This window comes from Myotis daubentonii, chromosome 4 (assembly GCF_963259705.1).
Source record: "Myotis daubentonii chromosome 4, mMyoDau2.1, whole genome shotgun sequence".
NCBI classification, from domain to species: Eukaryota; Metazoa; Chordata; class Mammalia; order Chiroptera; family Vespertilionidae; genus Myotis; species Myotis daubentonii.
In genome coordinates, this window is record NC_081843.1 from 66,001,011 (window position 1) to 66,014,319 (window position 13,309).

Genomic DNA, 13,309 nt, shown 5'->3' on the forward strand with positions numbered 1-13,309 from the left:
CTAGGATCTGTCAATTCCACATGTTATTAAAATGTCAGAAAAGGTGAAAAGGCTGAAGAAGGCAAAGGCAGTATGACAATTTTTTCAGTTCACTCTTATAACAAGAAGGAAACATTACCTCAATTTTTTTCAATACATCTGCAGTATTAGTGAGTGAAGTGTCTTTGCCAGTATCGTTCACCTTTTTGGATTTGGGACCTGTTGAAGTAAAACCACTGTTAACACATTTTTACTAGTAAATAACAGCTATGGTATATTATATTTCTTTGCCTTCTAACATGCTGCCTAGCATAGTGGTATGCCATACCGGGCAATCACATAATTTGCAGACTGGATTGATTTTCTTAAAGAATAAACAACAAAAATCAGCACACCTCACGAATTTTCCATGATGATAAATAAATGATAATCACCTAATAGGATATTTTCTAAGACTGAAACTAGATATCGTTTTACTAGTACTGAGAATCTGTACTGGCAATTAATGCCACTCAGGTAAAAACTGCTAAAATATTACCTCCAATAGAGTCACTACAGGACCAGTGAAAAGCTCTCACAAATATATCATTTGCACTGGCTTCCTGTTCACTGATCAGTGTATTTTACTGTAAGTAGGGCAATTTTACCAAGTTTGGAAAATAAAAAACAAGTGCAGAATAAATATGCATTTGCCAATGGTTAAAGAGATGAGAAAGAGGTTATATTCAGTGCAACATAGCACTGTATTTGGAATGAAGATTAAAATGGTTAATGTGAACATATCTATCATATGAATTTGAAAATTTAAAGCAATATAAATAAAATGTGTTAATGCCTTTGGGATATTGTTTTAAGCTATATAAAAATATTGCATTTTAGGCTGTTCTGAAACTGCAGGGACTAGGGAATTATTTCACACATAGGTCCTGCCAATCAGTTACCAAAGCATCATAATATACTACAAAATTGTCATTGTAATAAAAAAAGTATTAAATTTCTTTCCCCAAATCATGCTAAATACCTAGAAATTACTTGGCAACAAGAAAATATGGCTCAGAAAGATGTAATTTTGTTAAAGATTAATATTTAACCTATAGAAGAAATTTTTAGATTGTGGTGGATGATCCATAACTAATGAATTATAATTTACTGCGTCATTCCAAATTGCCCCTTGGGTAATCGCCAAGCTCAGAATTCCCAAACATACATATTAGTGAGGTTTTGCTGGAACAAAAGTAATGGTTAGATTTAATAATGGGTAACTTTCTCGGTCCCCTTGTGGGCAAAGTCTGTTTAATTTGAACTGTAGCACATAAATATACAGTATCATAAATGAACAAGATCTCAATATCTATATATATAAAAGGTTAACATGCAAAGTGTCCCCTTGGAAGTTCAACCGGGAGACTGGGAGTTCAATCGCTCGCTAAGATGTGCACTGGCCACCAGGGGGCAGTGCAGAAGGAAGGCCCTGGCCAGCAGCCAGAAGGCCCCAATGGGCCCTGATCACCGGCCAAGCCTAGAGACCCTACCCGTGCACAAATTTCATGCACTGGGCCTCTAGCATATTATAATATTGATGCCGGATAACATTAGCTAAAAATGTAATTTATTCACACCATTAAGTCTTTTTCTTTAAGGTTCTATTATCATTTTATTTAAATTTCATAACACATAAGTCTGCTATGGGTACTAGAGAACAGGGTCAGGTAAATAAACTTATTAAAATTACTAATTTCTTAACCAAGAAAGTAAACTGTATGCTCAAGTCCACTCAGAATCTTTTCCTACTTATTATTCTCACTTTATATAATGCCTTAATTCATGTATGTATAAATAGGGGAGAAGTGTTAAATTACCAAAATTTGTTAAAAGACTGTTTTAACCTCAAAATATTAACATGAATTATTTTTCCATCTTTGGCCAAATATATGCTATTCTGGCAAATCAAATTCAAGGAGTAGTCATGGGGACATCTGATCTGTATCCAAGTCAGAGACAGGTTTGGGTAACCTGGGAACCTACTACTCATAATTGGCATCTGAAATGGGAAGCAGACTCGTGGGACTGAGCCCTTAACCTGTGGGGTCTGTGCTAACTCCAGTTTCTGTCAGAATTGAATTGAATTGTAAGATACCCAGTTGATGTTGCAGAGATTTGCTTGGTGTGAAAAAAAACCTCCATACGTCTGGTGTCAGAAATAGTGTGATGGGCATTAGTATGAGCGTAAAGGAGAAAACACAGGAGTGTGTTTTCCTACAGACTGTTATCCAAAAATATACCAAAATCTCTTAAGACTCAACAATAAGAATACAAAAACCCAATTTAAAAAATGGGCCAAAGACCTTAACAGACATCTTGCTGAACAAAATATACAAACGGAAGGAAAGCATATAAAAAGATGTTCCATATCATATGTTATTGAGGAAAATTAAAACAAGGTAATAGGAAAAATCTAGACCACTGAAAACACTGAATGCTGGCAAGGATGCAGAGCAACAGCAACTCCCATTCATTGCTGTTGGGAATGTAAAATGGTACAGCCACTTTGAAAGGCAGTTCAGTGTTTCCTTACAAAACTAAAACCATGGAATCCAGCAATCATGCTCCTTGGTATTTACTCAAAGGAGTTGGAAACTTATGTCCACACAAAAATGGATGTCTATAGAAGCTTTATTTGTAACTGCCCAAACTTGGAAGCAACCAGGATGCCCTTCAGTAGATGAACGGATAAAAACACTATTGTACAACTAGACCAGAGGTAGGAAACATCCGGCCGACGGGCTGTAAACAGACAGCAAAGTCATTTGGTCTGGCCCTGCCAAGATATTAGGGGTGAGTTAATTACATTTTTGACCGAATATAGCAGGCTGATTTTTAAGTTGATAATTTTGTATGGCCCACAAATAATGTTTTGAATATACAAATGGCCCCTGGCAGAAAAAAAGCTTCCCTATCCCTGAACTAGACAATGGAAGATTATTCAACACTATAAATAAATGAGCTATCAGCCATAAGAAGTCATGGAGGAAACTTAATTGCATATTACTAAATGAGAAAAGCCAATATGAAAGCCTATAAACTATGTGATTCCAACTATATGATATTCTGGAAAAGGTAAAACTATGGAGTCAGTGAAAAGAACAGTAGTTGCCAGGATTCAAGAGGAGGAAGGGATGAATAGGCAGAGTACAGAGGATTTTCAGGGTATTAAAACTATTCTGTTTGATAGTATAATGGTGAATGCATGTCATATATTTATATTTGTCCAAAACCATAGAATGTAAAACACCAAGAGAGAATCCAAAGGTAAATTATGAACTTTGTGTGATAACGATGTGTGAATGTAGTTCCTCGACTATAACAAAGGTGGGAGATGTTGGCAATGCGGCTATGCGTGCACGTGGAGCAGAGAATATATGGAAAATCTGTATTTTCGGCTCATTTTTGCTGTGAATCTAAAACTGCTCTTTAAAAAAGTCTATTAAAAAACATAAACAGGGCCTGAAAAAAGAAAGGGGTGTATGAGTGGAATTTCTTCTCTTAGTTACTAACCCCATTGTTCTTAAACTCTCTGGCAATTCCCTTTTTCTCTCTTCATTCTTATTAGCAAAATTCTCTAGACTCCTCTATGCTAACTATTGCCATTTCTTAAACTCCCATTCCAATGTTTAACCCATTCTAATCTGCTGAATTCTACCTCTACAGATCTTTTAAAAAGCTCTCACTGAAGTCAGCAATGATCAACCTGCCAAAAATTAATTTATATTTTCCAATCTTTATAGACCCCTCAGCAGCATTGTCTAGCGTCCTTTAGCATGGTTGCCCACCTCCTAAAATAATCTTCACCTCTGAATACTCTTCTGTAACCCCACTCTCTTGTTTCTCCTCCAACTCCCTTTTCCTCTCATTCCATCTCCTTTCTTTACTGAATCAATTTCCTCTACCAGCCATTGAATTTTGGTGTTCCTCCAAGCTCAGGCTTTGGCCCAAGTTCCTTAATTTCACTCTAGACAATCTCATTCTTTTTCATAGTCTCAATTATAGTATCTATTCTGATGACTACCACCTCCCTTTTGAGGTCCATTCCCTCTGTATCCAACAACATATTCAACTTTGCTATTTTTATATCTAAAAAACAAAACAAAGACAAAGACAAAAACACAGCAAATCCAAACCCTTAAACACTATCTTTGAATTAAACTTATGATTTTCATTCTCAAATCAGATCTTTCTCCAAATTCCTCCCCCAACCTTATCTTAGTAAACTCCTATTCATTCTTGAACCTAGAGTCCAATTCCATCTCCTCAAAAAGCTTTTCCCTGACTTCTCAGTGAGGACAGTGGTTTCTGTTTTTGTTTTTAATCATTTTACTGTTTATACTACAGTCACATGCAAATTGGCACAACTGTTCCATGACAGAGAGAACAGAGACCTGTCATGCAAGGTAAATTAAGGGAAGGCTTTCCTAGAGGTGCAGGAGTACCACAGGAACACAGGATGACTGCAGCTATGTCAGACAGCAGCGCTAGGGGTGTGGATGGGTAGGAATGGAGGGTGCTTCTACAGTAGCTGGCCTCCTTGTATTGGCCTGAGACCACTGTGGTTCCTAAGGGGAATTTCCTAATATGCTTGGTAAGCCATTCACTTGTAACCATTTATAATTGGGGTACGGTGACACTTCTGCAGAATAAATTCTAAAAGTTCCTAGGCAGGTTCTCTAAATCTCATCTGTGATCATTGGTTGGTAAATTAGGATTCTGCAAGAGTAATCCCATAAATGGACATCCAGGGAAGTTTTACAATCAGTGAAATTAGACCAAAAAATAACCACACGAACCAAACCTACACACTGAACTAAAATGATGGCACGTCAGGACTTCTGAAAGAACGAGAACAGGCAAGAAGAACCAGAGCAGGCAAGATGACTCAAACAGAAGATCCTCATCCTTCTCTTCAGCCAGAAGGTTGGCAGGCTCCATCACCTCTCCAGCTACCGTCCGTTTCTCTAATTCCCTCTCAGTTTTTTCCTTGAGAATCTTTTTCTTCTCCTGTATTTTCTTTAACCTATAGAATTCTTCTCGCTCTCTCTCATCCAGCTCTGCAATGATATAAGCAAGGGTGCGTTCAATCCTGGGAATGATGACATGTTCAATGGCATTTACACGCCTGTTGGTTATCTTAATAGCTTCATCCAAAGTAACAAAGGAAGTCTGCAGCGAGGCAAGTTCCACCAGGAGCTCCACTGCTTTGGCATAGTTCCTCTTTAATTTAGCCAGTTGTTCCCCACCTCTGGCTAAACCAGTCAGTTCATAACTGTCAGTTCCTTCACGGTAATGTTCAAATATCGGCAAGGTAACACCTGCTACATTATCTTTCTTTGCTCGAATCTTCACTTGGGCTTTATTCACATTTTGGATAACTGGTGCTGAAGTCGCCTGCTGTGAACTTGGCCTCAGCAAGTGAAAAGGCAGCTTCTCTCATCACTTCACCCATCGACATTTTAGTCTCTATGGTCTTCTTTAGGATCTGTCGAAATGGAAGAGTTAGGGCATCAGATTTTTTCTTCAGGAGGTTTCGACCTGTCTGTGCTCCTTTTAATCGAGCCTTCATGATGGTCTGCGCCAGTCGCGAGGGAAAGATTTCAATTAGGTCTTGCCCGACATTCTGACGATGACTGTTCGACTTCGGTTCCCGGTCAGGCAGTGGGTTCCACAGACCCACCCACAGCGTCTTCTCCCACCGTAGTCAGCTGGTTGTGTCACCTGCTCCCGCCCCCCTCGCGTTGCTAGGAAACCGCAGGGATTCGCATTCTTCACTTCCGCTTCCTGTTGGCACCCCGGTTTTTGCTTTTAATGTTGTTACTAATGTAAGCTCCATTAGGACAAGGATTGTTCCCACTTCGCTCACTATTTAACTGCTCTTAGCAGTGTCCAGCAAAAGTAGATACTGAACAATTATTTACTCAGTGGAATTATGAAAGCACAACACAATAGAAACTTTCACTTTGGTATTTTATGTATATAATGTTCTATTCTACCAATCCCCAAATTTTACCAATTCCAAATGTTTCAACTAAAAAATGAAAAATCGGGCAATATAACCATTTACAAATTTTCAAATATGCAAATAAAATTGTCTACATAATTGAAAAGTCTTTCCTATCACATCAAATTCCATAATTTAATAAAATAAACAAAACAAAACAAAAAATCAACAAAACGAGCTTTAGCAAAATAATCAAAATGTCAATATATTTTAAGAAAAGCATTCAGAACACTAAGTGTAGCTTCAGATTGACCATTCTACATTAGATAGAATTTAAGCAATAACCTTTTCCTACCTGGATTGTTATTTTAGTCAATGTACCTTTTTTGAATTTTTTCCTTGGCATCATCTCTCTTGGGAGTCTTCTCCAATCTGTATGTCCAAAAAAAAGAAATACAAAAATTGCAGTTCCTTCTACAAATTAGTGGTACTGGACATAATTATTTCAAAAATACAACAGTTGCTCAAGCAATGAAAATAAAATTTCTTAATATCTGATTGTACAAATTTAGCCTGGGTATCAAAATATCACAATAATGTATTTTCTCCCATGAAGAAAAAGTGTTCATTAAAATAGCTTTGAAACAGTGCTATAAAATGACTACAACATTCTTTTAACAGCTATTTATAAATAATGATTTTAAAGACAGAAATTTTCATAACAAGCAAAGTGTAGAAGAATATTTTTCTACATAAGAAGTTTTGGGAATGGATATGAAAAGTTATTCATGATAAACTGTTGGTTAAAAAGTTTTTAAAACAATATATAGAATCCCCTTTTTAAAAAAGCCTAGCATAAGCGTGCTCTTGCTCTGTGTCTTTCCTGACCCCGCCACTTCTTCACAGGCACGTTACCTTTGCTCCTCTCTCTCCTAAGTTCCAGGGCCTTCTTGTGCCTCTAACTTGTATTCTAGTAGCACTATCCAAAGTCACCAAGACAGGTCACTTCATTTCAATGGCAAGTTTTTTTTTTTAATGTATTTTATTGGTTTTTTACAGAGAGGAAGGGAGAGAGATAGAGTTAGAAAAATTGATGAGAGAGAAACATCAATCAGCTATCTCCTGCACACCCCCTATTGGGGATGTGCCCGCAACCAAGGTACATGCCCTTGACCGGAATCGAACCTGGGACCCTTCAGTTTGTAGGCCGACGCTCTATCCACCGAGCCAAACCAGCAAGGGCAACTTTTTTTTTTTTAATCTGCAACATAAATGAGCTGGATGAGATCTCTCCAGCCCCTTCCACCTTGTCTATATCCAATGCAAATTTATGAATGTTGTGGGGGGAAAAAAAAACCCTCTTGAGTATGGTTCTTTCTTTCTTTCTTTTTTTTTTTTAATATATTTTATTGATTTTTTTACAGAGAGGAAGGGAGGGAGAGAGAGAGAGTTAGAAACATCGATGAGAGAGAAACATCGATCAGCTGCCTCCTGCACATCTCCCACTGGGGATGTGCTCGCAACCCAGGTACATGCCCTTGACCGGAATCGAACCTGGGACCTTTCAGTCCGCAGGCCGACGCTCTATCCACTGAGCCAAACCGGTTTCGGTGAGTATGGTTCTTTCGAAAAGGCATCTTAACAACTAAAAATAGTCTATGTCTGCTTGAAAGAAAGGAAGATGCATGAGCTTAGCTTAAAAACCCTTAACACTAGATTCGTTCTTTCTTCAAAACCTATCCAAAAGCAAATCACTCAGGAGCACATAACTGAGTACTATTGGTACTACCGACTAAAACTGTGATTGTGGCAAATTAAAATGGAAAACCCAAATAGGTCTGCCAAATCCTAGTGTGTGTGTGTGTGTATATATATATATATTTTTTTCGGAACTTCCACAAAAATACTTCAACTCTTCCTTGTTACAGTATAAAAACCTTGTCATCTTAGTTTTTATAAGATATACATTAATAACTGTGGAAAAGAGACAGACTCTATTTTACTATGGTGAAATAGAAAATTTGTCCTACGAAAATATGGTGTAGGAAAAATTGCCATTAATTATTATTTTAACATTCTCAGTTTTATAATTACCTGGTATCCACTCTTCTTTGTACACCTTCATATATCTTTTACTATATCTTTCAATATCTAGAAAAAAAATTAAAAAGTGTTCATTAGAAAAATCAAGAATAAACCTGGATTTAAGACATTCCTTTAAAATAACTGAAAACACCAGATATCTTTTACTTCACATTCAGGGAGGTTTCCCACATTTGTACATAATGTATCCCTGAACACATACTGAAGAGTTCAATGAGCATTGCGTATTTAAGTAAGTGTCAGAAGCAGCTGCGTATGAATGGCTGGAATTGAGCAGAAACCTAAACTTTAATTATAGTTCTTAGAATCAGACAACCTGACTCATCTCTGAGGATAGTCACAAAAGCCAAAGACACTGTCAGGAAGCCACTTACATACAAGGGCAAGGAGGTCTGCTCAGCATCTTCTATTTTCTTCTGCTGACACTGGTCTCCAGCTCCTAATCCAGTGATGGCGAACCTTTTGAGCTCGGCGTGTCAGCCTTTTGAAAAACCCTAACTTAACTCTGGTGCCGTGTCACATATAGAAATTTTTTGATATTTGCAACCATAGTAAAACAAAGACTTATATTTTTGATATTTATTTTATATATTTAAATGCCATTTAACAAAGAAAAATCAACCAAAAAAATGAGTTCGCGTGTCACCTCTGACACGCCTGTCATAGGTTTGCCATCACTGTCCTAATCTGTAAACCTTGTGTAACTGGGATGTATTAAGTACCTCAGTGGGGACGGAGGGCTGTTTGCTCACTTCCAACACATTCAGTTAGGCTTCTCAACTAGCTACTTTTCACAACCCACTGGGGAGGAGAGTGAGGAAAAGGGTAGGTAGGAGTAGGCGAGGTTGGACTCGATGGGGCCATGAATGAGCAAGCTGAAAGCCTTCATGCCAACTATTGAGAACTCTGCAGGGATCTTCTGAGTTTGCCAAAAATGGGTGAGTCACAACTGTGTCTCTTGCTTCTGCTTTGTCCACTTTGCCAAAAAATCAAGGCCCAAATATGTAATGCTTTTTTTCTATGTTAAGAAAATGCTTCCAAATAATACTAAGACCATGGTGTTAGACAAAGATAACTAAAAATAACTAAGGCAGATCAGAGACCAAGAGACCAGGCTTTTCTAGGTATTTAACTGTTTGACATCAATCTTGCTCTCAAGTTTTACATCTATAAAGAGAAGTCGGCACAAATGAGAGATTTCCGGCATTTGCATTTTATAATTTCTACAAAACAGATTCCATATTTTGAAAAAAAATTTAACCCACAGTATACTAAGAAAAACGGTTATTACCTTCTTTCAATGAACCATTTTTTATATTTTTAAATTACTTTCAAATAATTTACAGAAGAATAAGAGGAAGTACTGGGACCCAATAAAAAGAGGAATATATTTTGAATAACATTTCACCAAAGATATAATACATGGACAAAAAGCACATGATAAGATATTGAACATCATTTGTCATTAGGGAAATTCAAATCAATACCACAATTAGATCCATTTTATACTAAGTAGGATGGCTAGAACCAAAAAGACAATAACAAGTGCTGGCAAGGATGTAGAGAAACTGAAAATCTTATACATTGTTGGTGATGGGAAAAAGTGCAAAATTTTGCAAAAACAGTTTGGAAGTTCCTCAAAATGTTACATATAGAGTTAACATATGACTCAAGATACATACCCAATAGAAATGACTTATGTCCACATAAGAATGTATACATGAATGTTCATAGCAGCATTACTCATAGCAGCCCCAAAGTAGAGCTGACCCCATTATCTGCCAACTGATGTATGGTAAACAAAATGTGGTATATACATAAAATAGACTATTACTCAGCCATAAAAAAAATGAAGCATTGATACATTCTATACCATGGACAAACCCTAAAAATATGCTAAGTGGAAGAAGCCAGTCACAAAAGGAAACATATCATTTCATTTATATGAAATATCTAGAACAGACAAGTCACTAGAGACAAAGCAGATTAGTGTATGCCATGGGTTGGATGGAGAATGATTATAGGGTTTATTTTCTGAGTGATAAAAAGCTTATAAAAATTAGATAGTAGTATGGTTGCACAATTCTGTGACTACACTAAAAGCCACTGAACTGTATACTTTAAAAAGTGAATTTTATCTCAATAAAGCTGTTATTTAAAAAGAATAAAAATTATCAGAAATTTTAATAAGAAATTTAGTAAACTCAAATCTATATTTCATTATTTTTCGGTTTTGAAGGTATATTTACTTAAAATGGCAATGTTCTTTGAGTGCAGCTAACTGTGCATCAGTTGTCTATTCTGTGTTTGTCATGCACAAACCCTGAATACGTGTTTCATAAAAACTATCCTGATTCCAGACTTGAAATGCATCTTTAGTAAGTACTAACTTATTACTTCTGATTCTTCTTATACTTGCACTATCTAAATGATTCAAATTACAAATGCATGTCTAATAAGGTTCTAGCTTATCATTACTTCCAATTCTTCTTATACTTGCACCATCAAAATATAGTACTTTAAAAAACTTTGATGGCTCACATTTTTGTTGAAGAGAGGATGAGCCAGCTATCTTCTTTGGTCTATAATTAAAAAAACATTTTCATTATTAAATTTATAATCACCAATTAACATAAACAAACTACTAAATCATTTAATTTCTACATAATCTATTTATTTTCAATCATCTTTGTCTTTGCCTTCAGCATTTGTCCAGTTACAAACTACATCAAATAAATTTGGTATATTAATATCATAAAATATATATGGTCACATATCATTTTAGCAAACAGGATGTTCCAAATTCTTTTCACAAAAAATATGTAAATACATGCTTTTCAAAAATTAACTACATGAGAATACCATATTTCCCTTTTATCCTTAAAAATGTTGTTTATTCATTGATTCTTGAGTTTGAGAAAATTCACTTAGGATATTATCAAATGAAGACAGTCTGAAGTTTTGTTTATATAATCAATTTCATCATTAGTAACCAGAGAGCTGCTATTTCTGTCTCTTTGCATTCATCTTCTGATTTGTCTAGTAATTGGGAGACACCTTCTTGTCAATTTTCTTCTCTTTGCCATTATGAGCAGAAAAAATTTAAATTCTCAGTTGTATTCTATAAAAGCAAAAATAAAAACAGAACTACAAAGACAAGAGTCTCTCCATACTTCTTTTATATCTTCTTAAAAATTAATGTAATACTTTAGGCAATACAATAGGAAAACTAAAGGGTGATGTAATAGTGATTGATGATTTATTCCAATATTGCATAATCCTTCTATGTAATTTTATCATTCTTCTATTTTTTTAAATATTTTAGTCTTTTTTTTTTTTTTCAGCATAGTGCGGAGTAATGAATGAAATAATATCTACAATGATGAAACACCAAAATGTTTCAAGACAGGACAAATAAGATCACTAAGATTCCCAAATGTATTTTAGATTAATAAAAATGTCAAATGAACTGATATGGTAACACTAATAAAAAATGAGATGTTTTTCAACTTAAGTATCCATCCTATCTAATAAAAGAGAAACATGGTAATTAGCGTACGACTGCTACCCTTCCCATTGGCTAATCAGGGCGATATGCAAATTAACTGCCAGCCAAGATGGCGGCCGGCAGCCAGGCAGCTGGAAGCTAACATGAGGCTTGCTTGCTTCAGTGATGGAGGACTCCAATGTTCCCCGCCTGCCGCTGCCAGCCTCTGAGCTGCAACTCTAAGCAACTAGGTTACAAATATAGAAGCTAAACAAAACCCCAGAAACCTGCTTTAGTCTGTCGGGCTTCAGCCAGCAGGATCGAACATTGTTTCAAATACAGAAGGTAAACAAAGGCCAGAAACCTGCTTTCAGCAGCGGAGGCCTAAGAGCTGGAGCCTTAGAGCTAAAGCTGGCCCAGAATAAAAAAAAAGAAAAAAAGGAGCAGTTGGGAGCTTCAGTCACCCGCCAGCCTGAAAACAGCCCTCAGCCCCTCACCCAGACTGGCCAGGCACCCCAGTGGGGACCCCCACCCTGATCCAGGACACCCTTCAGGGCAAACCAGACGGGCCCCACCCGTGCACCAGGCCTCTATCCTATATAGTAAAAGGGTAATATGCCTCCCAGCACTGGGATCAGCGGAGCCGCGAGGCTTCCCGGCACCGGGATCAGCGTGACAGGGGGCAGCGCCCAAACCCCCTGATCGCCCTGCGGCTCTGTGTGACAGGGGGCGGGGCCACAACCTCCCTATTGGCCCTGCTCTGTTCGTGACAGGGGAAGGCGCCCCAACCCCCTGATCAGCCCTGCTCTGTGCCTGATAGGGGGGAGCTCCCCAACCCCTTGATCACCCTGCGGCTCTGTGTGTGACAGGGTGCAGCGCCCCAACCCCCTGATCGGCCCTGCTCTGTGCGTGACAGGGTGCAGCGCCCCAACCCCCCCCCCCCCCCCATGGGCTCTGCTCTGTGTGTGACAGGGTAGAGCCATAACCTCCCCATCAGCCCTGCCCTGAGTGTGACAGGGTGCGGCACCCCAACCCCCTGATCTGCCCTGCTCTGTGACAGGGGGTGGTGCCCCAACTCCCCTATTGGCTCTACTCTGTGAGTCACAGGGGGGAGCTCCCCAACCCCCTGATCGGCCCTGCTCTGTGCGTGACAGGGGGAGCTCCCCAACCCCCTGATGGGCCCTGCTCTGTGCATGACTAGGGGGAGCTCCCCAACCCCCTGATCAACCCTGCTCTGTGCATGACAGGGTACAGAGCCCCAACCCCCCTGATGGGCCCTGCTCTGTGAGGGACAGGGGGTGGTGCCGCAACCTCCCCATCGACCCTGCCTTGAGTGTGACAGGGGGTGGTGCCCCAACCCCCCAATCAGCCCTACCCTGAGCGTGACTGAGGGTGGCATCGCAACCTCCCGATCCGCCCTGCTCTGTGCATGACAGGGGCAGCGCCCCAACTCCCCAATCGGCCCTGCTCTGAGCCCGACCAGGGGCTGCACCTAGGGATTGGGCCTGTCCTCTGCCACCCGGGAGCAGGCCTAAGCCAGCAGGTCGTTATCTCCCGAGGGGTCCCAGACTGCGAGAGGGCACAGGCCAGGCTGAGGGACCCCTCCTTCCCCCCAAGTGCACAAATTTTTGTGCACCGGGCCTCTAGTTAATAGATAAATGGCTAAAGACAATGTGGCGTATATACAATTCAGCCAAAAGAAAGAAGAAATGGATGAACAGACCTTGAAGACACTGTGCCAAGTGAGATAA

The 13,309-nt window shown here is 38.9% G+C and overlaps 1 protein-coding gene across 3 annotated transcripts in view; it reads right to left on the minus strand.

Moving 5' to 3' along the window:
* Positions 1-13,309, minus strand: part of POLR3G (RNA polymerase III subunit G) — a 56,126-nt gene that overhangs the window by 29,079 nt on the left and 13,738 nt on the right. For all 3 annotated transcript variants that reach the window (XR_009452630.1, XR_009452629.1, XM_059694127.1), the window contains exons 4-6: positions 8,063-8,119; positions 6,350-6,400; positions 119-198 (exon numbers count right to left, since the gene is read on the minus strand). Coding sequence is in view for 1 of the 3 variants with exons in the window: in XM_059694127.1 (XP_059550110.1) it covers positions 119-198; positions 6,350-6,400; positions 8,063-8,119 (188 nt within the window). In the remaining 2 variants the exon portion in view is untranslated. The remainder of the gene's footprint in view (positions 1-118; positions 199-6,349; positions 6,401-8,062; positions 8,120-13,309) is intronic.